At 36.7% G+C, this 17,920-nt stretch overlaps 1 protein-coding gene across 2 annotated transcripts in view; it reads left to right on the forward strand.

Annotated features, from left to right (window-relative positions):
- Window positions 1-16,945, forward strand: part of LOC116714404 (complexin-2) — a 30,600-nt gene extending 13,655 nt beyond the window's left edge. For both annotated transcript variants that reach the window (XM_032554964.1, XM_032554963.1), the window contains exons 2-4: window positions 3,486-3,652; window positions 10,402-10,577; window positions 11,969-16,945. In XM_032554964.1, the coding sequence (XP_032410855.1) occupies window positions 3,622-3,652; window positions 10,402-10,577; window positions 11,969-12,163 (402 nt within the window). In that variant the 5' untranslated portion in view covers window positions 3,486-3,621 and the 3' untranslated portion in view covers window positions 12,164-16,945. The remainder of the gene's footprint in view (window positions 1-3,485; window positions 3,653-10,401; window positions 10,578-11,968) is intronic.
- Window positions 16,946-17,920: the final 975 nt, after the last annotated feature.

Below are 17,920 nucleotides of genomic sequence, written 5' to 3' on the forward strand. Positions count from 1 at the left end.
ACTCCTATACTCCTCTTCCCTTCTTGGTCTGGTTGTCAGTTTTGTGTCGACACAGGATGGCAGGCTACCTGCCAGGCATCTGTCCCAGGCACTCTACAAATGAGTTTCATTCTTTTCATGTCCCTTAAACTGAGAGACAGCAGATATTTACCGGCAATTCATCTGTGCAGATGAGTTCCTGTTTTGATGTCTGGTGGTTGAAGCTTCACTTTGACCTTCATAAAGACCAAAAACCAAGACTGACATTGTTTTAGCTACAATAAATGTAATTTTAATTATAATACATTACTGAAATTTATGCTATCAGCACTTCAGTAGACTTTGGAAATTTATTGAAAAGCCTTTACTTATATCTTAACATCTAATCTTTGTATACAAACAAATTGAAGAGGGCTTTATTTACATTTCAACCATGGGCTGCACAGCCAATTGAGACAAAGTGTTAAATCATTTTATCTGGTGGAATGAAATAAAAATCTGTAGGAAAATCATGTGATCCATCCCTACATATTCCGATTCTAAAACCAGCAGAGAAACCATCACTACTATAAGAAATTTGTATATATTTTTTTGTTTTGTTTTGTTTTCTGCCTTTTCTTTTCTTCTCTCATCTCCTCTTGTTCAGCTGTCATGTACATGCGTTGCTAACGTATTCATGGTGCCATTCTCATCCCAGTCTTCAGCCGGTAAACTAGGAAACAACTTTCCAATTAAATGGGTCGGATCAGTGAGCCACCCTGCCTGGCCCTGATAACATTATCCCACGTCATGCACTGGTGCCAGCGCCCGGATTATAAAATAATGATAAAGAAAATTAAAAAGAAGAAAAAGAGTGATGGAGTGAAATGGTTTTGGAAGATGAGGCGAGGGAGGCTCACCCTCAGGCACTGTCATCACTAATTGTATACTATATATTTGGTTCTCTGTGAATACGCAGGGTTATGTAAGATTTCAAAGCTCTTCCACTATCACCAGAACCAAAAACTTCAATATGCTGTTGAGCTTCTACAGCTTCCGGTCCAAAGCTATCCACCTACTGATAAGGCTGTTACATAACAAACTCAGTTCTCCTGAGTCTGAGGAGTCTTCCTGGAGGCAGGTAGAAACGTTTCCTATGATAACCTGCCGATAAATTGTTATGAGGAGCAAATATTATATTGTTTTTATATATTGTTGTTTTTTTCTGTTATTGTGTTTTCTACAACTAAAATGTTGCAGATTTACTAAACCTAGGAATATTTCCCTTAGATTTTTTGAGATTCAAGATAGTCAAAAATTATGCCAAGCATAAGAACTGTGAATCCTTTCCTTGCTGATGCTGTTGTCCAAGAGCCGCTTCTTTCCTTTATTCTCTTACTGAGTCCTGGAGTCTGTCTCTGCAAAGATAAGAGAACTGCTCTTTTGCCAGACCACAATCACCACACAGACCATGCCATTAATGCAGAAGATAAAATCCAGTTTGCAGCTGGTGGGAAGGAACAGATGAAAAATCCAGACATCTCTAAATGTAACAAGGGGAAATTATTTCTTTATATTATTTTATTTGTTTATTTTTGCCATAATTTCCTACAGGAACATCTGGTATTTAGATCATACATGGGACAATTCTGCATCATACAGCTATAGCCCGATTAAAAGACACATTTCTCTCTTATTTCATTATTACATCAATCTAAATTTTTCCTTTTGATGCCTAACTATCAAAGTGATGTGTGAAATGTGTAAGTCAACCCAAGAACAAAACCAACAGACTCTGAGAAGGTGAGAATGACATTAATCAGAGTGAAACGAGTCCTGAACTGACATGAGCTGACCAAAGGCTCACTAAGCAAGGAACTATTACTCCAAGATTAACATCATGTTGTTATGATGTCTTGTTGCAGGAGGGATTGGCGCACCTTAACATGAAGTGGAAATATTGAAGCAGCATCTCAGGAGATCTTGGGCACAAATATGTCATCCAACTGATCAATGACCTAAATCACAGCCAAATTGGTTACAAGGTGGTTTAAAGTGCAACAAAGTCAGTGTTTTGTGTTGGCCATATTAAAGCCCTGATATAAGTCCTACAGAAAATATATTGGAAAAAAGCAATACAAAGGAAGACTCATGATCTGGTATCAGGGATACATATACAATGCTGACATTTTCTCTCCAGACAGAAGATGCATGTTCATGCCAATTGAAATCAGGCGCTTCTAGCCCTGGAGCATTAGACACAGTTAAAAATGGATTGTTGTCCCGCTCTGCCACATCTCCCCTGGTACCTCCCAGAATAAGCGGCCCAATCTGCTGTCCCATATCATTTCAGCCCTTATCCATTCAGCTCTGGCAAATATTGGTGTAGCATAATAACAATGGGCAGTCGCCGAAGGGAAAATCAAGGGAGCTCTGATTTAAAATAGAATGCTGTTCTGGTTCACTAAGTGTTATAAAGTTGGAGGATTTTATCCTGGTTGACATTGGTGGAGGAGAGCCCATATTTAACAGGGCAACATTAAGTGCATATACAGGAACATATTTAGGCTGTAATTGCTCAAATGCCATAGTTAAAAGGATTGGAAACCATGTGAAAAATACTACTAACTGTGCTCAAAACCACGGCAATTTCACATTATGGTTTTAACTTGGGATATTATAAAAAATTATTTTTTTGAGTATCGGAGATAAAGGGACTGAATACCAATGCATGCCACATTTTTGTGAGTTTAATTGTGCAAAATGCTGACAAATGTTTATTTATTTGTTCCACTTCACAATTATGTGATACGTTGTGTTAACATGTCACAAAAAATCCCAACAAACTAAGCTTTAAGGGGCATTCATAATTATTCAAAACACTGTATTATGCAACTCAAAAAACCAATGTTTTCATTTAACAAAATAAGATATCTACTACATAGACATATGTTTATGTGGATACAAATCATTTATCTTTTCTAGTCAAGTAATAATATTTCTTGACTGGAAATATTTAAGAATATTTGAATATTCTTGAATATTTTGTTTATCTTTTGAGACTGCAAGTTTAAATAAGTCATGATTTTTAATCAACTCAAAAATGTGGCCATTGATTAGCAGATGTAGAACTTTATTGTCCAGGTTTCATTTTATTTTATATGTGTGTAAATATGCGGCCTAACTGGATTTGCAATGGTTTTCTCTTACAAATTGGGTGGTTCAGATGAATGAAGTAATCATAGCACTAATTTTCCATGAAATATTTATTTTGGTTTGGCAGAATGTGATGACTGATGTGTTTGGATTCAAGTACAGAAAGATGCCTCAGTATTGATTCACGCTCTTCTCAGAATGGGATTCCTGCCACAGAGGGAAATGAGTGTAATAAAGATCTCATTATTTGTCCAATACTTGTACATTTCCCTCACAGAGGCAAAAATGTCAGTGTTTAAAGCTTATGTAATGTGTGTAAATTGAAGCTATATGACTTCATTATATTCTTTGATTTTTTTCTTGCCTTGCAGAGAATTGTTTGACATTACAACAGAAGAAGAAAAAAGTAAAGACGACTGGACCAACGAGATATCTTCAGGTTTGGTGGTTACATGCTTGGTGTTCTTTGACTTTGAGGAAAAACTACTCTACCAAGCAGCAGGAACCATGGATTTTGTAATGAAGCAAGCATTGGGTGGTGAGTATGTGACTACAATCTCAATGCTCCCCATCTCTAAACACTTTTAGTTAGGAAATAATTGCCAAAGATCCAGAAAATCTCCTGCAGACTCCACTGAAAACTATACTTTACAGTAATGATGTTCAGTGTTTATTTAATAATAATCATGTGATCATTGTTTCTGTTTCTGTATTTATCAGTACTGAGCATGCCACATTGTTAATGATTTTGCTATTCATCTAATTATCCAAATTAAAAACATTCCACCTTCAAATATAAAGTTGGTCCAGAAAAATTTAAATGACAAGACATTCAGAATCCTAGTATGAAAGATTTAGAGAGAACAAAAAACAGAGACAATGGGGGAATCCAGGTGAGTGAAAGAAAAACTGGAATGAGTGACAGTGGAGTGAAAACGGTGAGGATGATCAAGTGAATGTAGGGTGCCTGCCAGGGAGAAACCCTCACGTGAACAGATTGGCAAACTTTTAAAAAAGTTACACAATGGAACAGACTCTAAACCAACACATGAAAAGCCTGAAGTACAGAACAACTAGTGACAGACTGTGGAAAAATAATTCAGATCCGTCCAGCCTTGAAACAAAGGTGAGATCTTCTTAGTGTTTTTATGTTTTGATCCTTTCAGAAGGACAAACAATCATAATGGATCTGCTGACAAGAACTAGTCTTGAAACATGCACTGTTTGACTCAATAACCTTTATGTAACATGAGCAACAGCATAAAAGTATTTCCTGGCTGTGGTTTTTCTTTTATAGTCCCACAATTGTAATCTTGTTCTGCTTCAAACCCGTTGGCCTCCACGTCTCTTCTCATTCACTGAAAACAACATAAAGATGTCAGTGTGAATCTTATTGTAAGTCAAGGGCCCTCAGGCCCAGAGGTCATGCCTCTTTAAATCATTCCCCTCATCTACTTTCATCAGTTCAATGACCACCAAGCCACAATGAAATGAGATTTATTCCTTTACAGCTCAACTTGCCCTTCGTCTCCCTCCTTCGGCCCGGCGCCCGTTAATTTATCCTCACTGCTCATGCCCTGTCGTCCCTCAGTTTTTCCCTTTTTCATCCTTCTTTAATTCAATCTATTAATCTGAATGCTATTTCGTCTCTCTCCTTACTCAACATTTGTTCTCTTAATTCTTCCTCTTTTGACTTTTACTCATCTGTTTTCCACTTTTCAGTTGTGCAACCACTGATGGAGCTAATGTAGCTGATGTTAAGATTCAAGAAGTTTCACTGATTCGAAGGAGACATTATGAATCTGCCATAATAGCACCCTGCTATCACTTTTAATATTTTCTCCACCTTTAATGTGACATTTATGAATACAAATAAAACAAATCTATTTAATGGAAAACATACAGAAATCAAAGCTGCAGTAACTGGTTGCACAAATTAATTCACTCAGTATTTAGCATTTTTTGGTGAGTATGTCAACATGCAACAGTTTCATTTGTCAAAAATTCCCAAGTCTTTATTGCCAAACTTCCTAATGCCTCTTGGAAAAAGGAAAATCTGTCAGGTGTCTCTGGACTCCAATTCCAAAACTTTCATTTGTATCCTATGAAGTTATGTCTATGTGTTTTTGGATGTGCTGAAAAAATAAGTTTCTCTTCATCTTCAGTTTTCTAAAGGTTTAAGATCAAAAATACTGTAAGAAACTGATCATTATTTCTCCCACCTTGACAAAACAAAACTATTGTAATATGAAAAGAGACATCCCCAATTATGTTGCTGCCACTACCAAGGTTTACATGGATATGGATTTTAGACATTACATTTTCTGACCAAGGTTGGGGAGAATTAAACAAGAAAACATTTTTCTTCTAACCCACATGCATTGAAAATATGTTCATGTTTTATTTCTAAACACTTTAAAAATTTTACATTTTCTTAATATTCTAAATAAAATTATCATACTATATAAATTTACCTTTGTTTTTGATTATGACACTAAAATAACAAAAGAGAATAGAAACCTCAGCAAGTCTAATTTTTACTATTTTAATGAAAGGTAAAGGAGAAATGAATAGATTTTAATCAGAAAATTGGACACATTGCTGCTGTGATAACATTTCTCGTACATATAATTTCTCATTTCTACAAAATTCTTTCACCCTCAACACCTGAAGATGTGTAACAACAAAGTTGTAGCTTGAGAGAAAATGTGTTGTGTGTTTAGGCTGAAATAGGAAAGAAGTCTCCCAATGTGCAATGAAGCAGCAACGTTTTTTATTAACTAATCTTCCTCCTGGTGAGCTGGAGCCTGAACTTAAAATTTTTAATCATAGACAGCAAGTCCGTAATACTCGTCAAACCTCCCTTCATTTAATTCTCACATTCTTCTGTTAGCCGTGTCACAGTATTTCTTTCTATTAGTTCTTCCTTTTCACATTTTACATGAACTTCTCCCTGGTTCTGACCCAGTCCCTTCATGGAGCAGAACCACACACTGCCTTCTTCATTCTTTGCAGTTTAATTGGCTCTGTCACACTGCTTTCAGTCCGACCATCAATCTCAAGTTGAAAGGTCATAATTTACCACCCACAGAGAATCTGTAGAGTGCAGTTGACCCTTTCTCTTTGAACTAGACAGCTTCTTATTTCCCTGACTCTCAACTGGATTTATATTGGTATATAAAATCAAAAGCCAGCACTCTTTGAAGGAGAACTTTAACTCACTTAAGTTGTTTTTCTGCAGTTTACTTTAAACTGTGTTGGAGGACCTGAGGTTTAGTCAAAGAAGGTTCATATCTACGCCTCTGACTGACTTCACTGATCAGGCTGAGGTATAAAAATCACCTCCTGGCCCTTGTTTGATTTTATTGTGTTTCATATTTGTGCTAAGTTTATCTAAAGAAAGAGTTTTTGCTTTGATGAAGATGAAGAGATATTCATGTATTGAATACTGATAATAATTCACATGAAGGGTAGAAAGCAACATCTCCAGTGTTCATTCTGCTGTCAGTTCTGTTTCAGACTCTAACATCCTGCTTTTCCTTCCTTTATCAGAAAATCAAACCTGTGACGTCCTTGTCTTTTCTCATAAAGAAGCTGAACTGAAAGATAAGGAGGAGATAATAACTGTAGAACCAGTGTTAGGCCGTTCGGACCAGGCAGCGTCCAACCTTCTGTTTCATTTCCTGTGCAGGTGTGAGAAAGATGAACAAGCGAGGATTCTGTGATAACCTGCAGCTGAAAGGCAGTTTAATCAAAGGCTCTAAGACCCGGACAGCTTGTGCTGCTCAGTAGCACTTTAGTATGGATGTTAGGTTTCTATGTGAGGATCAAGCAGGTGTTGGTGCTACAAAACAAACAGGATCATGCCAGCTGATGTATGGTGCAGGATTTTAGCCTCTCTTGTGACTTATGAGGGTGTAATTTGGAGGTAGAGGTGATCCATTATTTAAATTAGCTCAATTTTTCAAACCCTTCCACTCCTGCAGCACTGCAATCCATCTGACAGGCTGGAGGAGGAGTCAGCGGTGCACGCCTCATCTATACAACGTTAACTCTCTTCTTTCACCCCTCATACTTTCCAACTTTGTTTGCACCTCTTTATCGTAGCTACATGGTGTTAAAATGTGAAGTGGAAGGAAAATTATTCTTTTTTATTTCCACATTTCCATAAATGCGCATATACAAGGTGTAGCATTTTCACCCACAATTACCTTCATGCATCTTCCTACCAATTCTGTTTGCTTTTTTCTCTGTCTGCAGAAGAAATGCTCCTCCATCGGTTGATGCTGCCACCTCAGTGTTTCCCCATTGGGGTGACACGTTTGGAGTAATGTGCAGAGTTAGTTTTCCATACACATAGTTTTTGAAGTTAGGCCATTGTCTCCAAATACGTTATCTGCCAAACAGACTTTACTTTTCCAACCTAGCGCTTTCAAGCTTTCATGCACTAAACTCCTTCTGGTAGAAGAGCATGAATGAATTAGAATGCTAAATACACAAAATATAAATATATCAAAACAAAACATAAGCTTTGTCTACAACACAGAAATGTGTGATTTTATTTAGAGAGCCAAACTAAAACTGGTCAAAGATTGGATACGGTCAAGAACATGCAAGGAAAGAAAAAAATGACAAAAGGACAAGAAGGAAAAATACTTTGGGTTCCTACTGAAGGAAGAAAAAGAACATGAAGACTATATGATGAAGTTAGGGCTGAAATGTCTTATTAAAGCGAGATTCAAGAAAAAAAACAGAAGAGAGTGAGATGTAGAGCAGAAAAGCCCAATAAATCTAACATAGCCAGTGTTTTCCTCCAGTAGTGTGTCAAGATCATTTTGAGCCTAAAAGGTTGTTTCTAACATTTCTGCTCTCTATTTGTTCCTCTTTAGTACTTCAGTCATATTAAGTGTAGCTGTTTATGAATCACATGAACATTTCTGTCCAAGGGTTTACTCACTCCTCTAAATACTAACACAAGGACACTTATCTGTATAATTTATTCTGTTCTCTGTAGACTCTAAGATTTTGGCTTTAATGTTTCTCTCTTTTTGAATTCTAAGGTAGCTTCATTTAAATTAAATATTGTGTTTTTTATATTTAAAAAATGCTGAGGTTTAATTTTATGGAAAATGAAGGAAATGAAATAGATTACATCCTTGACACAAAGGTGTTTGAAAACATGCCTGCACTTATTTGAGTGTTTTAACACACTTGAAGCGCCCACATCAGGCAGCCTGACCTTAACCCGACTCCCCAGTGAGTCCACTGGAACATTTCACTGCCCGTTCCTCCCACCAGCTGAGTGCTAATTTGTCAACCTCAAGTTTGCTGCAAACACACTGCGCTGCAGGGCCATTAGGGCCTCTGCATGGGTCTGCTGCTGAGCGACAGGACCTGCCTCCCTTCAGCTCACTCACCTCGGAGGGTGTGCTTCAAGTCATGTATGATGACTTCAAGGAACAGTTTGCTCCACATTGTTCTGCTTCTTCTGCTGTGCCTTATTAGGCCCCAGTTTTAGTATATCACTGTTTCATAGACATAAATAAACCCAAGTTCATTCTTTTTTTTTTTTTAAGAAGATTTTTTTTGACACTAGTGGTTTTTATTAACATCTACCACACAGGAAATGGGCAGGGAGGTAGATATGCAGCAAAAATCTGAAGGTCGGAGATCGAACCTAGGATGGATGCATCGAGGACTATACCTCTGTATTTCTTCCACTACACAATACAACGTCCCAAAACCTCGTGTTCTGATCCAATGCTGGGACTTAAGATCATGTTCATTCCGTCATCTCAGTACCCCATGATTCAACAGCTTGGACATTTTGGGATTTGGCTGGACCATTGCAACACTGTGGATATTTTATTTTTTAGTCGTTATGTTTATGATTTGTTAATTTGTTTTGTGTCAGTTGAACTGTTAATTATTTTAAATACACAATCTCCCACCTGTTAATGTTTATTTTTTAGTGAGTACTAAAAGCATAGTGGTGTCCTGTTTGCTTTCACACAAATAGGTTTTCCAAATTTCCTGCTACCTTGAGAGTGTGACGATGTCATTGTCCTGTGTGAAGGTGGTTCAGTTCGTGCTTTAAGTATAATCTCCAGCATCACAACATCATGATAAACAAGAGCAAAACAATATAAGAAATGGAAAACATACATTAGAGTACATAACATGACCTAAAATCATTCAGTTTCCAGTTGGCACGCAGCATTACCAGAAGATTCATTGCAGAAAACAGATTTCCCTCTGGTGTTTCTCGACTCTGTTCTTGCTTTTCGTCAAATGAACAATCTCAGGTGTCAAACACACAGAATCTGTTTTCAGGTTCTGGTCTAACAAAGGGGTTTCTCGGAAAAGCAGGCCACCAGCCAGGCCGTCCTTACACCAGCGCCTGAGAGGCAGATCAATACTCAGATGAAGTTTTCTCTCTACTGGACAATCCATAATTCATACACTCTCAGGTGGTCCTGTATTTACTATTGATCGGACTGAGGTAACAACAGCATTATTGATATGTTGCTTTGATGTCTGGGGAGCGTCTTTTCTAAAAAATGAAGAAATTATCTGGTTTTAAGAATAGACGCAGAAAAAAGCCTAATATGAAATAATCCCGAGGTATCTCTCTCAGGGAAATTTAAACCGATGTGTGGTCAGCCTGCACTGATATAAGCTGGCACAAATCATAAACTTTTGGAAGAGCTTTTCAAATCTCTAATAATTTCAAGGTTTGTCATTATTTCCAAGCTTTAGATTATGGTGAATTTATTTTTTTGAAAGAAAATCTTTGAGAATCAAACCTTTTTTGCTTTTGCTAGTTACCTTTCACTCTATTACAAACTGTCACTCTTTGTGTGAATAATCAACAACTCCATCTAGAAAAATGCTGACCTTTTAATACACTGGCTACATAACATGAAGAAGAAGTTGAAACTTGTAATTCATGATCAGTGTGGTGCCAGAATGTTTACACACAGGTAGGTGGGACAGATGGCCGACACCGGACGGAAGAATGTGTCCGTGGCCTCATTTGTTCTCTGAAAATCGTCCAGCTGGCTCTTCTTCTTCTGTCTTGTTTATGAGACATCTTGAGGATCTGCAGTTCATCCAATCACAACATAATCCTCAAGAAATGCTGACTTTGAAATATAAAATGTGGCAACTTTCTGTTTTAAATGCAGAATAATCTCAGAAAAACTGTCATTTACACAATTTGAGTTCTTGTTTGTTTTATTGTTGGAATCCTTGTTAACCACATATGTTTGCCTGACCTCGGTCCAGGGGCCACCAAGGACATGGGTAAGATGCTCGGTGGGGAGGAAGAAAAGGATCCGGATGCAGCTAAGAAAGAAGAGGAGCGACAGGAGGCGCTGAGGCAACAGGAGGAGGAGAGAAAGGCCAAACATGCCCGAATGGAGGCAGAGAGGGAAAAAGTACGACAGACCATCAGGGACAAGGTAAATATTTATAAATTATTATGAGAAAAGATATTAAATTTGACCATCTCTATCAAGAAAGATGAATTTAAATTGTGTGAATATTCTCCCTTCTAAGCAGACTTTCTTACAGTATTTTACTATGGTCAATATTTAGCTACTCTACTCCTGACAACAAAATATGCAGTGATGATAAACAGAAATTAGAACATTCTCTTCTGATCTAGGACAGCTTATTTTCTGAAAGGCTTTGTTTTAGCCTCATTTTCTTCATCTTTGTTGCAGCGTCCCACTTTTATGACCAAGTGGAAGAGCTTCAATCTTTAGCTCATTTGATCAAAAATACCTCACTCTGATCAACGCTGCTTAGAGCCAAAAATACTTCCAGCAGTCCAAGCTACAGAAGACCAGCTTCTTATTTATATTATTAAAGGTGCTACAAGAGCTACAACAAAACTGTTTTTGATGCTTTATAGTGATGAAATCTTTTTATACGCTACAGCAACCGAATTGGGCCATTTTTCAAGTCATGCTTTTCCCCTGCTCAACTGATTATTGATGCAAACGATGTATTTTAGGCATTGTGGGATGTTTGTGTTTCTGTCTGTAAAGCTATGATAATGACCTTATTAAGGGATTGTTAGAGCATGCTTGAGATGGGTTGTTATTTCTGATGTTGATCAAATGGGTTCAAAACATTACCGTTTCAACCTGAAGTTGTGTTGCATCTGACAAAATTCAGCTCCTTACTTTCTCCTGACATGTTTATAGAATCCATTTATTTGACAGACTCTTTTCGTTGAGACTGTCTTCAAAGTTTTCAGCTTCAGAAATTGAATTTAGATCAAATTTTTTGGAAATTATTTGGACTCATAGAACTTATTTAAAGTTAAATATGTCAAAAATGTAATAAATTCAGTCATGTTTGATGCCAGCCAATCAAGAGAGTGTAAAAACTCAATCCTAAGCATTTTTGCTGAAATTTTTTGCTTGAAATGGTTTCTTCTTGAAATAAGAAAATGTGTATGCATTGTGTTTTTATCCATTAGAAATGATCCTTTTTATTACACTCTCTTGTCACCTTCATGTCAAGCAGGTGTGTCACCCTGCAAAAATGTGTTTATAGTCTTTCTTAAGGTTTAATTAACAATGAAATATTTGCTTGTTTAAATAAAACAAAGCCATCAGCTTATTCTCCGTATCTTAGAAATGTCATCTATGCTTTTCTTGAATGAAGTTCTTTTTTAAAATTTCCAACCAATCTTTTGTGATTTATTGTAATCCCAAAAGAGAAAATCAAATATAATTGAATTCTCTTGCACAAGCTATGAGGTGAACAAAAAGACTTAAATAGAGTTAGGATTAATTTCCTTTGTCTTCCTCTTCCCACCACCTGTTTTTCTGCCTGCCAGTACGGCTTGAAAAAGAAAGAGGAAAAGGAGGCGGAGGAGAAAGCAGCCATGGAGCAGGCATGTGAGGGATCACTGACACGCCCAAAGAAGGCAATCCCGAGAGGCTGCGGAGACGACGAAGAGGATGAGGAGAGCATTCTCGACACTGTCCTTAAGTACCTTCCCGGACCTCTACAGGATATGTTCAAGAAGTAAAACAGAAAAACAAAGCGAATCAAACGAACCCTAAATTTAGGGTCCGTTCTGGCCTGGGGCCAGGCTGCAGGGCAATGGGGAAGCAGGGATTTTTGTGTCGGGGACTTTGGGTCAAGATTATATGTCAAATGGCTTTGATTGTAGATGTTTGAGTTTCAAAATTCGTCAGGAGGAAAAAGGATCTGAGAGGGGGCGGGGGTTTCTCAAACTATTAGAGGCTGCACACTGCCTTTGTAGAGACCTTTTACTTCTTTCTTTTCTACTCTTCAAAGATTTCATTATTTGAATTTTTGGTTTTTCCTGCATTATCCTTTCAACTGCCAGGTAGTGCATGTTTTATCCTTTTCTTACTTTTATTGTGCATTGATTTAGATTGAAGCATTTGTCACATTCCTTTAATGGAGAACAACATTCCACAGTGCACACATTTTCAAAGAGCACTGCCACCACGTTTTCCAGCAAGCTTCAGTCACCATAGTGGGCGTTTTCTACTTTTACAAGCCTAAAGAAGGCCTTTCAATGACATTTGCTACATTAGAAACGTTTTTAGGACATGTGCCTTCATATCATCTCCTCTTGCAGAGGAAGTCGTAAGTGAGGGATTAATTTGTGAGTCAATGTAGTTGCTCAAAGACAGTTTTTGGAATGATCTATTTTGTGTTAAAATAGCACTATTTTTCACACAAAGGTGTTCAGGAAATCCTTCAAGAGGCCGTTTTGTTTCACAAAGAAATTGCCAACAGCTTATTAGACTGCCATCAAGTAAAAAAAATGTTAAGCAGGCTGAAAACTAGAAAATTTTATATTCAAGCAGATCTTCCATAACCCTTTGGATAATTTTATGTTTGTTTGTGTAACAGATGGAAAAAAATATAAACAAAGTTAGCAGTCTGATTCACTTAGACAATCAAACAACTCAACCCTGAAACGTTTGGGAGTATCTCTTACTCCTATCATTGATGGTTGATAAATATTTGCTCATTTAGATCACAAACTCATATTTTATTATATCTTTTCATTATTATATTTTAATGGATATTACTCATCAGGCAATGATTGGAAGTACTGTTTCTTTTACTTTGTTAACGTGCTGCAAAAATTTATTTCAGTGCAACCAAGATTGTTATTTTTCGATGTTCACCTCAAGTGAAGCTCATCGACATCAAGACCAAAGAAATCCTGGTGAGATCTCTCTGTTTCTTTCGTCGCCACCAGTTTGCTTGCTGGTGAAAAACTCTGCCGTACTGCTTAGAAAACAAAAGTTTAGGCCAAGCCGGAGAGGAACGGGTGTGTGAGCTGTTGGATCTCACTGCCTGAAGAGCTGAAAGTACTTCACTTTCCTGCATCTTTTAGGAAAAAAAAAAAAAACTATAGTGATTCGTCACGTCGTATTTGAGTAGATGTACTGTAATTCAGCAACAATCTCTAGTGAAAGAACTTGAATATATGGACATTCATGTGTAAAACACAGCATGTCGGTCATTCCTAAACAACCTGATGGCGAGTCAGTGGTTAGTTATGCAGCGTGTGTGATTAATACATTGTTCCAATGTAAATAAATTTAGAGATTAATAGGACTGATGAAGCTGCACACTGTAAAACCTGTTCCTTTATTTTACTCATTTTCTAGCTCAGATAGGACTTTTCACTAGACAAAGCCATATTGTTTAGACTGCAATAATTACTTAAAATGATTTTAAAAAACAGTATATTTCAACATTGAAGCTGTCTGTTTGTTTTCTGTTATAAAATTAGACAAAATGTTTCTGTTTGTAAATCTTCACCTCTATCTTGTATACTTTATGTATACACAAGAAAAATATGTAGAAAAAAGAATCCATTCTTAGAAGCGTCTCTGTGTATTATATGTGAACTGTAAGTGTGTGCGTGTTTATATGTGTGTCTTTCTACATGTCATGTGATGTGAGACCATGTTGTTGATTCACATAGTCCTTGTCTAAAACTGTAAATGTGTCTTTGAGCTGTAATGTGCAGAGGAAGAAGCTGATTTTGTCTCCTAGTTGTGCCATGCCTGAAGAAAAAAAAAAGATACTCAACACATTCCTTTTAGATATTGAGCATGCAAGTGTTTGGTAGAGACAAGAATAAACTGAATGTCACACAGAGAAATATGTGTTTAATCTTGAGCTGCTGTTTCTGTAGGAGTCTCTAGGCAACAGAATCTGTGCATTGGATCCAGAAAATCAGCTCTATCTGGGGCTTGAGGAGTCTTTCATGTTTTTTGCTTTCTCAGTTAAATAAGTGGAGGCTTCATAGTTTGTATTTTTTGGCATGTGAAGCAAATATAAAGGCATTGAGAGCAGGAAATAATTTGTGTGATTTCAAAAACACTGCCCCTTTTTGCTCCCTAATTTGAAAAAAAAAAGAAAGAAAGAAAATCATAAAGAGGGTTTTCCCACCAAACCATTTCCACTGAGAAACTGGTGCAAGTCCTTCCTTAAGCACCAGTTCTTGCCACTTCCCCTCCCACTATTTGGGCTGTGGCCCTAATAAACTGGTGCTTTCTTGACTTAAATTTAGAACCAGGAGGATGTGGAAGGGTTGAGACCAACAAACAAGCACAATTAATGAGCACAGTTTTCAAAACTTGTACCCAAAAATTTAGGACCAAAGCACAAATTTATAATTAATGTGGGTTAGGATTGGAATCACTAACTGTCTCTTATCTTCCAGCCTTTTATATTTAAATTCCAAAAATATTCATAAACCTGGCAGATTTAAAATTCCAATCATATTTGCCCAACTAAGAAGTCTGTTTCTGATAAAAAAAAAAAATGAGATGGGCATCTTTTTAAAAATAGCAAAAAATGTAAAAAGGGTATAAGTTAACAAAATAATTTATTAACAATAGATTATAATTGCTGACCAGCAGTTTGTATATTTTCACCAGTCTTTGAGATCCAGGTGTTTGAGATTAAAACACCTCTTTACCATCACCCTAATCTTTAGCTCCCTTCAAAGATTCTCAGGCTGGACTGGCCAGAATAGTGTCCCAGGATTTTCCAAATGTTCTCTAGCGAGCTTTAAACTTAATACTTTTTTCAGTGGAGTCTTGTGCAATCAAAGTACAAAAAGACCATTGTAACTGAGTGCTGTGTTATTGGTTTGATGGAAAATTACACCTAATGTTTTTTTCTAAAGCTCTCATCAAATGTTAATGGGCTGTTTTGACTCCTCTGTCAAAAATCTATGCTTTTTGCCTATCATGACATGGTTCTTGTGTAATGTGTTTGTAATCAGAAAGATTTTTACAGGCCAAAAGTTTGATGCATATGATGCATTTCTTTAAATACCTGGTTTGTTGGGTTATTGCCAACATCTTGTGATAAATGAAAGCCAACAGGCCAGTTGGAAATATATTCACTGAAAACAAACATTAAACATGTGTTTCAATGCTTTTGTTCTATTTAATGCATCCCACTTTCACTGGATAATCCCCTGTATTAATTACTTCCAAGAAAAGATTCCTTAAATATTTTGTGTTTCAAAGGACAGGCCCCTCTCACCTGCTGTACTTGGAAAACCTTAAATACACCTACACAATGGGAGCTAGGAAAAAGAGATTTGACTACCATTTGTCATTGGCCCATTGTGGAAACAACAGCCATACATTGTCTGTATGTAACATAGTCTCTAAGCGGGACTCATCTCAAGGCGTCACGGCATGTGAACTTTTTGAAAAGGGCTATTTCCACATTGCTAATGTGAGGTTAGTGTGGCATTTCTGTTGCATCTGTGCTTGACCTCAACTCATCCTACTATATAAGATACATAAAAACCAATGAGTAGTTTAATGCAATTTTTTTAATGGTTAGAAAAAAAGACAATCTAGGAAGCATTTGTGTTTTAGTAGGACAGAAGCATATTTAGGAGTGTGAGAGATAAAAGATTTTGACAGGACAAGAAATGACGCCCAGATACATCAGCTCCCTCCTGATGTTCCTCTTTAACATCCTAAATGTTGATGTGATGATTAGTGGGAAAAGCATAAACAAAAGGACTGGATTGTCAAAGCATGTTCTGTTGTCAGGAGCCCCAGAAACGAATATTTAAAAACATCAGTTCATCTTCTTCTAGTCAAAAACAGATAAATTAATGAACATTTTTGTAGAGTGAAGAAAAATCTTCGAATAAGGTTAATTTTTAATGAAGATGTCACAAAATTTGTCTTATTTCTAACATTTTGATATGAACTTACTGCCCTGCTGAATCCTGCCGGTAAATGATGCAAGTGCTCAGTCATCGTCATGTTTACTCTCCCTGTAAAGACAGGAGATATTCTGATAAACACTTGAGCAACTTTGAACACATTCCAGTCTTTGTTGGCATTTGCACTAGAATATGTTAATATTGTTACGCTGACTGATTTATTGGCATCTGCAAACCACTCTTGCTTTTAGCATCTGCAAATGAAGAAGGCGAAAAAGAGAGGAAGTGAGCAGCTTTTTAAAACCTTAAACTGGTGATGTGTGTCCAATTCAAAATACTTAAACATAAATCCCTGAATGTTGTTGCTTTGAAATTTCTTTTCAGTTCTTTATTTGTTATTCAGGGTGAAAATTATTCCAGGGTGAAGAATGTAAAATAAGAGTATACTGTGTTTTTTATTTTATTTTATTTTTTCTTAAATGCATGTACTCAGTGTGGAGCCCAATCACTGTAAACTACAACATCAGTGTAACTGAATCATTCTTTTTGGAAACTAAATGCATTAAACAAATAAAAGACGAGAAGGTTTCTAAAAATCTAATGATCTTCCTATGACTCTGGGTACTTCTTTGCATTTGTTCTTTATTTATTCAAAACATAATCTGAAATGTGAAGGACCTGTGTTATACCTTTCAGCAAATATTAAAAGTGAATACAGATATGTCTGAAGAATCACTCCAGATGGTGTCAGATTCCCTCTTTCATGTTGCATGGAGGATTTTGTTAGTACATGTGGTGGACTGATGGTGGGCCTAATTAAAAATAGGAGCCTAAGATTGATTTCCAGCTGTCAAGAGATGATACTTTCCTGTCTTCCTGAAAAAGTTTGTTCTAACAGACAGGAGGCTTCAACCACTGCTGAGCCTCAGATTCAGGAGGAGCTTTGTAGCTTTCCTCAGTGGCACAAAGTCTTGGTAGTGGAATAGTGCATCAGATCTTTACTTCTGAGATTGGGTCAGCATGTTTTGTGTTTCTGAAGAAAGCTTATGACCATGTCCCTGATGCATTTTGTTTTGCACTGCAGTGGGAATTGGGGAATTCTGGAGATGCTCTTACTGGAACCTAACCATCTTATACCGAAAGAAAGAGCTGCATGTGAATATCTTTGACCTTAATATGTAGTTGAAATTGATGCTAAATATTTTTTTATAAATATTCATATGTTGCTTTAGAGCAAACAGCTGAGTTTTCGGGTAAAAATTCACCAGTATTTAGAAATGAAGCTGTTTTTTTTAGTAGTAGTTAACACTTATAATGAAGGCCCATTTATGAAATAGTACTGTTACCTTTCTGTTCAAGTTTTACCTCCTGTGTCTCATCTGATTTACTTCAGGAATGTATTCCTTTAATAATTACTTCTCTGCATTTCTCCAGGTTATAAAGCACAATGACTGTATTAGCTGCCAAAAACAGTCAGTAGATTGCTTCTAAATAGTTAGACTTTAATTTGTTTTCTATGTTACATTGCCTAATTTGTACAGTCATAAAGAAGTTCAATTACAAAGTTACAAATGTTAAAAGTTTAGA

This window comes from Xiphophorus hellerii, chromosome 23, assembly GCF_003331165.1.
Source record: "Xiphophorus hellerii strain 12219 chromosome 23, Xiphophorus_hellerii-4.1, whole genome shotgun sequence".
In the NCBI taxonomy this organism is placed as follows: Eukaryota; Metazoa; Chordata; class Actinopteri; order Cyprinodontiformes; family Poeciliidae; genus Xiphophorus; species Xiphophorus hellerii.